The following is a 13,480-nucleotide window of genomic DNA, read 5'->3' as shown; positions in this document are numbered from 1 at the left end:
CCTCCATCATGTATTATGTGGGAAATATCTCATATTCTGTCTTGTTTTTTTAATAAAACGACAGGGCAACATGTCTTCAAACGGGCATTTAAAGGGTTAAAATCCTGAAAACTAATAAACATTTGGTAGGTTTGAGCAGAACTGAAGTGGTTTAAGAGATTTATGCAAAAAAAGCAGAAAAAAATATTGATATATGATGATTTTATAGCATTTTCTTTGTGTGTCCTTTTTTGGACGTGAGGAACCCCAGAGGGTACAAAATGTGTTACCAGTGTATAATAGACCTGTAACAGTAACTGACATTAGATTTTAAAAATATGTCAAAAAAGACACTTTCTTGCAGCAAACATAGCACACTCTCTCATTCACTGTTACCTGCTTCAAAAGTGAATTGCTCAGGAGTGTGGAAAGACTCTGGCAGCTTGATACCTTGCCCTATGCGAATGAAAACAGCCCATGGTCAAAACAAGATGAGCTAGGTCTTAATCTACTTTATTCTAAGACGTTAGAGTAGACATAGATGGTGTAATGCACTACACCACTCCACTGCTAAGAGCTCCCGACATTTATGTCCTCCAGGCTCCAAGGAAGCTATCCTGCCACAGCTCTGTGCTACAGAAAGACACCTATCCAAAGATCCTTAACTGTCTGATAAATACCAAGAGGAACTGGATAAGCTTGTGCAGTCTGGCTATGTTCAAATGATTCCCAGTGAGCAAGTAGACAAACCACAGGGAACCTGGTATTTTCCACATCACAATGTTGACCACAATGACAAACACAGAGTTGTATTTGACTGCTCTTTTGACTACCTGGGACAAAACCTGAACAGATGTCTTCTGCCTGGTCCAACACTGAGTCCCGCTCTCCGTCTAGTTCTACTCAGATTCCGCCAGCATACTATTGCTCTCTGTGGAGACAGAGAGCTATGTTCCATCAGGTACATCTTTTGGACGAGGACAAACCTCTACCGTGTTTCATATGGAGAGAAATGCAGTTAGACCAGGAGCCCTGTGCCCCTGTAGCACATGCTGTGCCACCTATGCAATTCACAAACATGTCATGATCACCATGATGGAAATGAGGAGGTCCTTCAATCTGTGCAACATTGTTTTTATGTTGATAACTAACCCAAAGTTTTCCTTCCTTCCATGAAGCTAAGTCCCTCATTGACAAAATGAGACCTCTGCTTGCTGATGGTGGGTTTGACATCAGACAATGGGCTAGTAATGATCCAGCTGTAATACACCATCTCCCACCAGAGACAAAGTGAATTGTGGCTCTCAGAAAATGGAGACCCCAAAGAGCTGACACTAAGCCTCCAATGGAAGTGCCTGATAGACATGCTTGGTTACAAGAACAGATCCATCATCTACCATCAACCTATAATGAGGAATATATACAAAGTGCTGGCAAGTCAATATGATCCTCTGGGCCATCTGACCCCTTTCACACTGTGGTCCTAGTCCAGGATCTATGAAAGCAGGAAAGAGGCTGGAATAATATCATCAAACCAGCTAGTTTGTTGGAATAATGGCAAGGATGGGAGTTGGGAATGCAAAATCTCCCCGACATTCACTATCCTCACTGTTATCTGCCCACCTGTGCCAACGCAGCCACTTCAGAATCCCATTTGCATGTAGTCTGTCATGTCTCTGAGTGTGTGCATGGTGTTGTTGACTATCTCAGACAAAAGACAAACATGACCACACCCATGTAAACTTCATTATGGGCAGGTCCCGTATAGCCCTATCCTATCTATCCCTCACCTTGAACTATGTGCAGCCCTATCTGGTGCCCAGCTGGCTAACCTTCTCAGATCTGAACTCACCATTCCACTACTGTCAGTGACCCTCTGGACAGATTCCATTACAGTCCTATCATGGTAAACATCTGACTCCTATCACTACAAGGTGTTTGTTGGCACAAGAATAGCTTCAGACTCTGACTGAGAGATAGAGCTGGAGATATGTTGTCTCAAAGAATAATCCAGCCGATGACATAACATAGGGCAAAACACTCCAAGAGCTTTCCCATCTGCAGAGATGAAGTCAAGGCCCTCAATTTCTGCTGCTGCTGGCCAGCCAATCCATGTGGGCCAGGTGAATCACAGCCTGCTGAGGAACTGAGGAAATCCATGTTTTGTGGCACAGTGATGTCAGATGACTCAAACTTCCCTTATCCGAGTGCAGCAACTGGGATAAACTGATGGAATAAACAAAGAAAGTGCTTTGTGGGATGGTGGATCATAACTCAAACATGCTGCTCAATGCTGCTCAATTCTGCATAAACACAGAGAAGTATCTTCTAGAGAGGACCCAATCAGAGTGCTTCCCTGAGGAATGCAGTACCCTCAAAACAGGTAAATCCATACCAAACAGTAGCAAACTACTGCCCCTGGCTCCTGAATATGACCCTGATCTCGGACTCATTAGAGTGGGAGGTCGAGCTAGAAGAGAGGAGACCCTTGGCCATGACAATATTCATCCCATTATATTGCATTCAAACCATCCCATAACCAAACTCATTATCAAGCATTACAATGAGAAACTGCTCGACCCGGGCAATGAGCGTGTCCTGGGGAAAAAAAGACACAGGCACTGGATCCTGCGCAGCCGCCAAGCCATTCGCCAGCATCAACATCAGTGTCAAAACTGTCAGAGATGGAGAACAATGCACTGATTCTGTCATGGTTTGCTATGGCAGACACTTTTTGTTAGTTTTGTTTTGGAGTTTTTGCACTTCCTGTTTTATTTTGTATTGGTTTCCTTGAGTGTCTGTGTGTTGCTTCTTGTCATGGTCCTGTTTCTGTGTAGTGATTGTCTGCCCCGCCCTAATGTGTTTCACCTGTGTTCAATCATCCTTGCCTCCCTTGTCTATATAGTCCTTGTGCTCCCCTTTGTCTGTGTCGGTTCGTCCCTTTTCAGTTCCGGGTTTGTTCACGTCTGTTCACGTCTGTTCATGTCACGTTCATGCCATGTTCATGTTTGGATTTTGGATTTTTGTTTAATAAACCTGCCTGCACCGTCTCCCATGTGTTAGCTGCATTTGGGTCCTACTTACCTCGCAAAAACCCTGACAGATTCCCAAAATGGCGGATCTGCCTCCAGTGTGGCAAGGACTGTTTAAAGCCCCTTTCTGGTCTGTTTTGGGCCTTTCACGGTGAAAGTTGGATGCCGCACAGGGAAAGGGTGGGGCATACTCTTCAGATGCTTAGTAAAATGTGCATACATCTTGAACTGCTTGACAGCATGGACACATACATTCTTAATGGCCTTTAGAACATTCGTCTCATGCAGAGGTAAACCCTTTGAACTCCTCCCTGACTACTCCTGACTGGAGTAATTTCAGAGCAGGATAAGCAGAGCTGCGGAATGCTTTCAAGGCTATCGCACCAGACTTGAAGCAGCAATTGCCCACGCACAAGTGAACTTCCAGTTCAATCCTCCATATGCCTGGAATGAGAGATAAAATTGATAAAAATGGCCCTGCAGGTTGCATTGTTAACCCAACCAACAACAGAAACAGTCTTACACACAGTTCTTATTGAAGTTGAGGGCATTCTAAATTCAAAACCACTCAGATATATATCCTCTTACCTTGCTGATCCAGACCCAGTCACATCAAATGTGTTGCTGAAGGGGCGGCCCGATTCTCCTTAGCAGGAGAAGATGGCATCACAGTCAGACTTTAGTTGATCATTTCTGGACAGCCTTCATACGCTTGGCCAATATGGCCTATTGGAAGGATAACTGAAACTTACCATGGGAAGGATGAAAAGGTTCGCAGTGCTAATGTCACTATTCAACGTCGACAATACATACGGCCTGTTTCCCAATTAATCCCACTCCCTGAGATCACTGAAGAAAAAAACCCGAAATGAAACGGATTTGCTGTACAAATCCAGGGGTGGCTACTGCAGCCACACTCCCTCCTATCCACAAGGAGGCACCCACATGTGGAAGTACCTCCTCCACCTTATAAATAGAGGTCAGGCTCAGGACTTCCTCTCTTTGTCTCTAAACCCCCTTCACCTTTTGAGTTCTAGTGTGTTCGCCATGTGTCTTTTGATTTGTCTTCAATGTAAGTATTATTTTCTTTATCTTTTCTAGTTGGGATTATGGTGTAGTCTAGTTTGATATTGTTTATTCTATTTGTTGTTCTATTTGTTGATTAATAGTAAGGCTAATTAGCCCTAACAATGGCAAGCATCAGTGAAGAAATGTATTACCTAATTGCAATCCTTGTTTCCTGGTGGTTTGTGGCTCCAGTGTGAACCATTAGTATCCACCCATAATGTTTGGAACAGTGGAGGGAAATGTAGAAAAAATGAAGTAGATTTATCCAGGCAATTGAGAAGAAAGAACACGGACCCCCAACAAAGCATTTCACACAAATGAGACAGAGCCCTGAACTTTAAGCCTTGTGACTCTGTACACCATTTACATGCACAAAAAGCTATAACACACTTTAAGAAAGGAGAAACTCAGTAAAGCATAATAAGTCCCCTTTAAAAGCGAAACAAAGACAAACATCATAAAACAGAAGTAAGTTTTAACTACTGTGACAAGTCGTGTAGGACAGGGACTGATATCCCCCAGTGTACCACTGTCCTGTGCCATTAAACACAGCAGTGTTGTATAACTTATTCAGACTGAGACAAGAAAAGACAGGACAAGTTCACATTAAGAAGTGGCTACCAAGTTTATTTTACTCCAACAGAATTGAATTAGAACAAGATAAAATATGCACATCTTATTTCACAGAAAATAGTGAGTGTGCTCTCAACAAATGTATGAAACCCAACAGAATCATGGCAGAGTCCTCTATCAGCATACAGTGTGTCATTACAGCTGCTGTGCATGTGACACTTCACTGGGAGGGAGAACTTACAACGAGGGAGTGAGTCATGTGACAGTTTGTTAGCAGTGGGTTTATCTCAGTTTTGATGAAGTTCACAGTGTAGTCCAGCTGTGACATCACTGCAGCTTCATCCAGGGTTCCCACACAGTCTGCTCACTGTAGTGAAGTGTGTCTGCAGTGTAACACAAACCACATCTGAACCACAATGCGGTGATATCGACAAAGCCACAGAAACTCTAATGGCTAAGATCAAACACTGTGAAAGCTCTCAGTCTGCAGTTCACTGACAGTCCTGAACCTGCAGTGATGGGACCGCTCAGGTGTTAGTGATGAGCCAATCAGCAGAGGGAGGCGTACCATGTAAAAAAAAAAAAAATCCTTCTGAGTCACGGGCTGCAGGAAAAACATTAAACTCAGGACCAAATGTACCGATACACATCATTAATTCAAATCTTTTTATTTTGTACAAAATGATTTGTCTTTGACCCACCATGAAAGATTGTGAAGAAAACTGACATTGACGGCCATAACACAAGTCAGAAGGCAACACAAAGACAACACAAGGCCTAGAGTAGAAAAATGAGACACACCCACACAGGTGTTCTGAGCTGCTCTGGTTGATTACATCTCATTACAGGTAAAAGAGCCGTGATGAGGTCACCACACGACCGCACACACTGATCAGAATAACAGTTGGCCTCCTCCACACAAATTTAAGAGTCACGTGATGAAAGTCACCTGGAAAACTGCTTGAGATAGTTTGTGTTGTATGGTGACAGAGCCCAGACGAAGACGAAGATGAAAGCAATGGTGAGCACCAGGTGAGGAAACTGGCTTCATGTTCTCTTTTCAGTCAATTAAAACAGGACGTGACGCGTTACTGTGCTCACAGCACAGTTTAAAGGTGTAGTTCAGGTTATTTGACGTGGGGTTGTTACTGATCTGTAGTCAGTGTATGAGTGATCTGTAGTCAGTGTATGACTGATGTGTAGTCAGTGTATGACTGATCTGTAGTCAGTGTATGTATGTAACACAGTATGTTACTGATCTGACTATAGATCAGTACCTCACACAACCCCATGTCGGATAATCTGAATACCTTTAAACTGTGCTGTTGTTACTCACATCCACAAACACTTTGCAGACTGATTCTGAGTAGGTTTAGAATGAAAACTCGCATATAAAACTGATGAAGTATGAACACGGTCAGGTTGGTGAAGAGGAGTTTGAAGGCAGATCTGAAGTTTAACTGCAGTTTGATTCCATTGGCACAAGTTCAAAGTAAAACAAATTCTTCTTTATTAACTGAACAAAACACTGACCATGACAAGAAGGATATAGTACACATGCAAACTATCAGTGCATAGAGTGGAGCCTGCACAGAGCTGTGTAGAAATGAACACAGTGAATAATTAAATGTGGAGCCTGTAGGAGCGGATGAACGGTGGGCGCTGGGCGGGGGGTGACAGTGAGATGTTTTCATCAGAACCATGAGAATATTTCTGACAGGAAACAGTGGAGTAAATAACACTGAACATCCTGGAAAACAGTCTGTGGAGCTCTGCCAGTCTCATGTCTGAGTTCACATGCAGTGTGACCAACAGAAAAACAGTCGGCTGAACCCTCAGGTTCTGCGAATATCACCTCAGACTGTCAGACTCCTTTTTCCACTGAGGAATGTAGATCAACTTGTGGAGACCTGAAACTGTTACTTCATATCACTGGGAGCATTGTGACAGATGGCCGATCTCTGACACTGCACAACACGCTGAACTGAAGCTGTGAGGCGACACTATCAGCTGACAGGAATTCAAACTGGAGCCAAACTGTTTCCTAGAAAACACAATGAACTTCCAGTGAAACAAGGAACCAGAAATCAACAATAATGTGTCCTATACTAATCACAAAGTTGAGTGTCTGAATGTCCCTACAGCAGACAGAACAGAGCACATGCTGATGACTGGACACTTCAATCCCACGTTTAACCCATTGAACTGATACTAGATTATTCTGCCATGTTGAGTTAATGAGATTTCCTGTGATTATACATGATGGACACCAGATTGGGACTGATTGTGAAACTGAAGTAAAAACATGCATCAGTTTACTTTAGTACAATGACTGCAATTATAAAGTCCTCTTTTACTCTGAACTTCATTTATTGGAACTAGAGACTCACAATAGTTTCAAACAGAATGACTCACAATAAATAATGACATTAAACAATGATGAAGGAAACATTGAGCACGAACACAATTACTTCTGTTTATGAATTGTAAAAATTGTTATTGCTGTGTAAACCTCAAACCTCAAACCACTCCGGGAAGTTGGTAATTTCACTTCATGTTAGATGATGTGTCTCGACTTATTTTGTATTTTCACTTCCCTGTAACTTGGATCACTCTGGAAAACCGCATGTTCACATGGTTAAAGGAATGTGGGAGGTGACACATTCACTATAAATAGTGTGTACTAAATAGTGTGTGTACGCACCATTAATGCATCTGGCCCCAGGTTTTGAGAGTCCAGATCTTGGATACTGGATTCTCTTCTCACCAAAGGACACGCTGAGCCACCATTAGCTCTTCATGTACCCAGGGAAGAAGACCTGTCCACCTGTATGTGGTGATACCAGAGTCTAGATGAGCCTGACTCTAAATAGACTGAAGACTGAGGACCAGTGTCTCAGAGGAACCAGTCAGAGGTTGAACTGGTTTATATCTGGTACTGGTTTTAAGAGTAGATGTGAGGGTTTACTAGAGGCCAACGGTCAAAGTGGTCGATGTTTTTTATTTTCTTACCACAGGAAGGTTTCAGGATCATTTACTTTGAACATCTGGCTCCAGCTGCTGATCCAGTCCTTCGCTCATCTTTGAGCTTTCATTAAAGGCAGGTATATTGATTAAACTGATAATCATACAGTCCCTGACCTACCTGATTACAGTTTATGTTGATTTAGGTTCATTCTTCTTTAGTTTCTGATGAAGACATTAACAACTGTGTTTCCTTAAACCCGATCTTACTCGGGGGTGGGCAGCAACTAAGTACATTTACTTCAGTACTGTACTTCTGTATATTTTCAGTACTTTACTTTTCTAGAGTATTATTCTTTTTTAGAAAGTTGTTTTTATGTCCATGTCTTCAGTCTTTGTATCATGTTCTACAGTTTTTTTTATTCTTCAGGGAGGGTGGTCCAGGATCTGCCCTGTCATTTCTGTTAGCCACACAGTTACTGGCTGTACTGTCTATATATTATTGATTCTGATATTAATCATCAGTGCTGAGAATAATCATGGCATCACTAAGAATTTGTCACTAGTTCAGTCTGTTTTTCCCTGACACCTCACACAGGCTCAGTACGTCACTTACAACAAATCAAACACACCTGATCAGAAACAGGTAAAAACAGCTGATCATCCTCAGAGCTCCTTCGCTGCATCAGCATCTTCTCCCTCTTTCATTAACTCCAGTCAAAGACTGTAAATCTTTAATAAACAGTAGATTTATTCATCAGTGTATTTTCTTGTGTTTACAGTGTGATGATGAAACAGGTGTGTGGTCATGAACAGGTGATCGTACCTGCTGCAGTGACTGTGCTCGGCTCTGAAGCCTGAAGCTGCGTCAGTTACTGGTCTTTCTTTATTATAGTGCTACCAAACATGTATATGTACGTATTTACACTCTGACATGTTACTGAACAAGTTATTGAGAGTAAAGTGAGGAAACAGTGAATTTATTCAGCTCGTGTCGTCTAACACTTGATCCTGAGAATGATCTCTGAGTGTAGAGGCTCGTCATCCACTGTATCTAACTGTATGTAGCTGCGCAGTGCACTACATTACCCATGCTGCTTTGGCACAAATGAAGCTGACTGAACTCCCCCCCTTCCTTCAGGACAAAGTCTCCTCAGACAGAAACACCTGAAGAGACACAGCTCCACTCAGCTGCTGGATCAGGTATAAACCAGGCGTGTAACGCCTGCTCTCTGCACCATCCTGTCACACACCTGTCCGGAGCTCAGCTGACTGCTGATTGGTCGATATTACAGCAGGTGGGTTGTGAGTCAGCTGGGATCCTACAGAGGGATAATGGTCATCTTGAAAGGTCAAGGTCAGAGGTCAGGACTAAGGGAGAGAAAAAAATAAATGTAGCTGATGAAGTGTCCTCATACGATTAGCAGTATGAGGGTGTGAGTGTGTGTGTGTATGTGTGCACATACTGTGTGTGTGTGTGTGTGTGTGTGAATACGCTCTACTGCTTATGCACATCTTCATGTCGCAGTATCTTGTACAGGACCCAGTAGAAGATGTTGAAGAAGAGGAAGGCCAGAGGGAAGCCAGCCCTCGACACAGTGTCTATCTTCTTGGCTCGATCGATGAATAACTTCCTCATCTCCTCTGTGCTTTTACCCCCTCTACCTGCCGCTGCTCCAGATGGATTCTGGGTAGTGTTTGTTGTGGATCCTTGGGTGTTCAGAGCAGTAACAGTATTGTTGGCGCTGGCCTTGGAGTCCTTGCTGTTGCTGGGAGTTGAGGTCACAGCAGCTGTGGAGGTCGGCCTGCTCTCATGTACTTCCCCTTCCTGTTGAAGACAGGGGGGGGGTGTTCACTTCAGACAACTCATTCATTGTCTTTACAATGGCTTGAGTCAGGCACAACTGAGCAAAGGTTAAATTGCTTTGTTGATTAATTATTGGCTTTGGATTGGTTAGTGTAGAAATAATTAACTGAACTCTCTTTGGGAATTTCACAACTGATCGTAACTGATCGTAACTGATCATAAATGATCATAACTGATTACAATTGATCACAACTGATCATCACTGACACACTTTACATTTAAATGAAAATCAGTTTATAAACAATAATCCATAATGACAAAGTGAAAACATGTTTTTAGAAATGTTTGCAAATATATTCAAAATCAAAAACTGAAATCTCTTATTGCTTAACTCTTCAGACCTTTAGTCCAATTCTTTGTAGTCTTTCTGAACTGTGCCCAATCGGCTCAGTTTTCACTGTCCCAGTTAGACAGAAAGGAAACACCCAGCAGAGCCCACACGCACATTATCCACTATTCAGGTAAATGAAACCTCAGACACAGACCTGACCACAGTCTGGAGTGCCACAGTAGAAGGTCTGGATACTTGACTGGCCCTGGGTGTACACCAGCTGCTGATATAAATTAATATTTGTTTTGAGTATTTCAACTTCTCGTGTATTTCATGTTGGTAATCAAACATTATGCATCATTATCCTCCCAAAATAATAAATATTAAACTTTTTGTAATAGTTGTGCTTATGCATGTGTGTGCGATAAACCAAACTCTACCAGTTTGTATAGATGTTGTATCATGACAGTAGCAATAATAAAGGATTTCAATCAAAACACACACTGTAGTTGCGTAACTTCACTGCAGCAGAAAGTCTGCGGGAGTAATGTCCACAGGCCAACGGGCTTACAAGCTAACAGGCTAACAAGTCAACCGTCTGACTCTGCTACATGAACACACCTGGTGAGCCCTGAAGCTCCCAGGCTGCAGTTCAGGATTCAGGACCAGACAGGACCAGGATTCCACAGGGTCAGGATCTGCTGCTGCAGTGGTTTGAACCCAGTTTATGATTCTGACCAGTTTTTATAAATTGCACTCAGACCAGTACAGGTCTAGGAAGTGTCAGGAGCAGCTGGTAAGTAAGCTGGTTTGTACGGGTTTGTATTCCTGAATGGTCTGAGCCCAGAGGGTAAAACCTGTCAGACAGTCACCATCTGCTACTGTCACACACTCAACTGAGTCTGTCACTCTGTTTAAGGATGTAACGCTTTCATTTAAATGTGACAGTTTGGTTACATTTAAAATATGAGTAGGTTGAGAAGTAGAAAGTTTTTGTCAGTGTTGGGCTCACTGCCTCCTCTCTCAGGCTTCTGTCTGGAGCTCTAGTAACAACAGGTCGGTGATTGGCTACCTGTTTTCTTGTTTCCAATAAGAATATAGCAGATTTCAGTTAAACACTCAGAGAAACCAAATCCTGCAAGGTTGAATGGTCCAGGTGGGCGGGGCTTGGGCCACGACTGAGTGCAGTGACTGCTTTGTTGTGACATCACAAAGTTCCAGAAGTCTTGATGGCTGGTTTTAAGGCTGTGTGATTTTCTCTGTGGACAGAGCGCTTTGATACTTTCAGAGATATAGAACCTAGACCTGATCTATAATCAGGAAGTGATGGAGCCCTCACAACAACAGACTGTTGGGTCATGCAAGTGACACAGTGAAATAAAGACATGCAAGCATGCATACAAACACACACACACGCACGCACACACACACGCACACGCACACACACACACACACACACACACACACACACACACACACACACACACACACGTGTGCTGTGCATTACCCTGTGGTTGCTGGTGTAGATGTTGGTCATAGATCCATACAGGGGGTCTGATGGTTTGAAGCCGTTGTCAGTGTTAACTCGACGGAGGGACTCAGCTAGCTCCCCTGGATCAACTGCACCTCCACTGTTCTACCGGCCGGCAGCATGCACACAACACACACCAGGAGGAAGAACAGACAGCATCCAGAGCAGGGTTGGGACGGCCACTGATTCAGTCAACGTGTGTCACAGGTCACTTCCAGTGTGTTGAGGTGTGTGTGTGTGTATCACAAGTCACTTCCAGTGTTTTGAGGAGTGTGTGTGTGAACTACCTTGTGAGAAGTGATTACTAATGATAATAACTAATACATGCTGAAAACAAACAGTTCAAACTTGAGCAGACAGACTTTGTCTTTCATATGTTATATATATATATATATATATATATATATGTGTCTTGTCATATATTATACACGTTTTCTGTTGTCTTCTACTCTTTATCCATACAGGCAGGGCCTTTTTTTCCCATCAGTAATGAATCATCCTGTTCACATCTACACATTAATCCAGTCAATAAAACTGCTGCTCTACTTTCATCAACATAGAAACATCAGCTGTTCAGCTGCCAGAGATATAAGTACATATTCATAAACAATATACTATCACCTGAGTCGCATACACCTGGTCCCTGACCATAGAGGAGGACTGTTACAGGATCTGAGACTGCAGCAGATAACGGCACATTTCTGAGAAATTTGTCAAATGTGGATACAAGGACTAAACTGGAGCCATTTGAAATTTGAAGCCATTTCTGACCATGATCATCCACAGTTTTCCCACTTGAATGATAAAGGTGTCAAATCAAACATTTTAACAATATATATGGTGAAATTTAGCACCCTGTAAAAAATGAAACCTGCAGGTGGAAACATTTCAGCGAATCTCACAAAAGCGTTTCCAAATCATGACTTTGTGTTAATATTGCTTTTAAAAATAAAGAATTTTATATTTAAATATATTTAATATTTCTCTTTTAAATGGGAACACTGTTAAACGGTTTAATATTCCATATTAAGATATTAGGGTGTTTCCTTTTGGTGATGATGTTGCAGATGACATAAAGAACAGTTTGTCTGCTGTAAATATAATCAAACATGACCAACTGTTTGCTCAGTATTAGGTGATAAGTCAGGTCTATTATATGTAGCTAGTCCAGTGTATTTAGTTTGTCTGATTCTGAGAAAAAAGGAAGCTCAACATGACCGTCCCTCTACTAGCAAGCTAGTTAGTTTAGCTGATGCTAACTTAAGGCTTCAATAAAACGACTGTCGCCTTTAACAGAACATTTGGTTCTTCATTCATAATAAATTGTTAGCAAGTAGGTACATTGTGTTTTATACATAATTTCTGACAGACATCAGTAATGAATCATCCTGTTCACATCTACACATATTTTTCTCCAGTTCATTTTGCTCAGGTGCTGCGCTGCATGGCCTTTGTAAATAAAAGATTTTTTTCTAATTCATCCCCTTTCACTCAGTCTTTTGCCAGTGTTTATTGCATGTTCATATTGTGTATGAAAATACGATTTATTTGTCAGCACTAATTTTAACCATGACAACAAATATCGCCTAATGTTGAGGAAGTACTTATTTTAACCAAATCACGATCTTTTCATAAACCTATACAAGCCATGACGACTATTGTAGTAACCCAGGTCTGGTATGCCTGCCGCTGTAGGGGCATTTTTCACATATTAGAAATGACAAATACAGCTCTGAAGAAATGTAAGAGTTATGAATTTAACATCCTCAGAGTCAAAAACATAAGATTACATTGTAAAATCATTGAAATCTGTGTGTAAAATTCTATTGGAAATGGCCATTTTGGAAAAGAGTGGCCACTTTGGAATTTCAAGTGGCCCCAGAGGGATAAACATACACATGTTGGTGCTTGTATCCACATTTAAAGATGACTCCTCTTCCTGTATATACTGACCAGTTCAGGTCTGACATTAGGACCAAGCTTCATCCAGCTGGAGGAAAACAGTGTTTTCTATCAGTCAGTATTTTCACAGAGGAAATAATAATACTGTTGACTGACTTTTAGTTTAAAATTTTTAATCTGCAGTAAATGCTGTCTGTGAATGTGAGTTGACTGAATGCTGAGATCTTCATCATGCACTGACAGCAGACTCATCCTCATCGTGGATGGTCCTCTGTCAGACGAATCATAAAGCA

The 13,480-nt window shown here is 42.0% G+C and overlaps 1 protein-coding gene across 4 annotated transcripts in view; it reads right to left on the bottom strand.

Annotated features, from left to right (window-relative positions):
• Nucleotides 1-4,685: 4,685 nt before the first annotated feature.
• The window catches only part of glra3 (glycine receptor, alpha 3), a 59,369-nt gene continuing 50,574 nt past the window's right edge, over nt 4,686-13,480 (bottom strand). Inside the window, exons 9-12 of one of the 4 annotated variants that reach the window (XM_056372914.1) lie at nt 11,262-11,390; nt 9,969-10,034; nt 9,130-9,444; nt 4,686-8,987 (exon numbers count right to left, since the gene is read on the bottom strand). In XM_056372914.1, the coding sequence (XP_056228889.1) occupies nt 8,982-8,987; nt 9,130-9,444; nt 9,969-10,034; nt 11,262-11,390 (516 nt within the window). In that variant the 3' untranslated portion in view covers nt 4,686-8,981. Of the gene's footprint in view, nt 9,445-9,968; nt 10,035-11,261; nt 11,391-13,480 lie in introns of all 4 variants that reach the window. The other 3 variants (XM_056372913.1, XM_056372915.1, XM_056372916.1) reach the window with 3 other exon arrangements.

This window comes from Seriola aureovittata, chromosome 3 (genome assembly GCF_021018895.1).
Source record: "Seriola aureovittata isolate HTS-2021-v1 ecotype China chromosome 3, ASM2101889v1, whole genome shotgun sequence".
NCBI lineage: Eukaryota > Metazoa > Chordata > Actinopteri > Carangiformes > Carangidae > Seriola > Seriola aureovittata.
The sequence above is the reverse complement of the archived record's forward strand: the minus strand, read 5'-3'. Positions and strand labels throughout refer to the sequence as shown.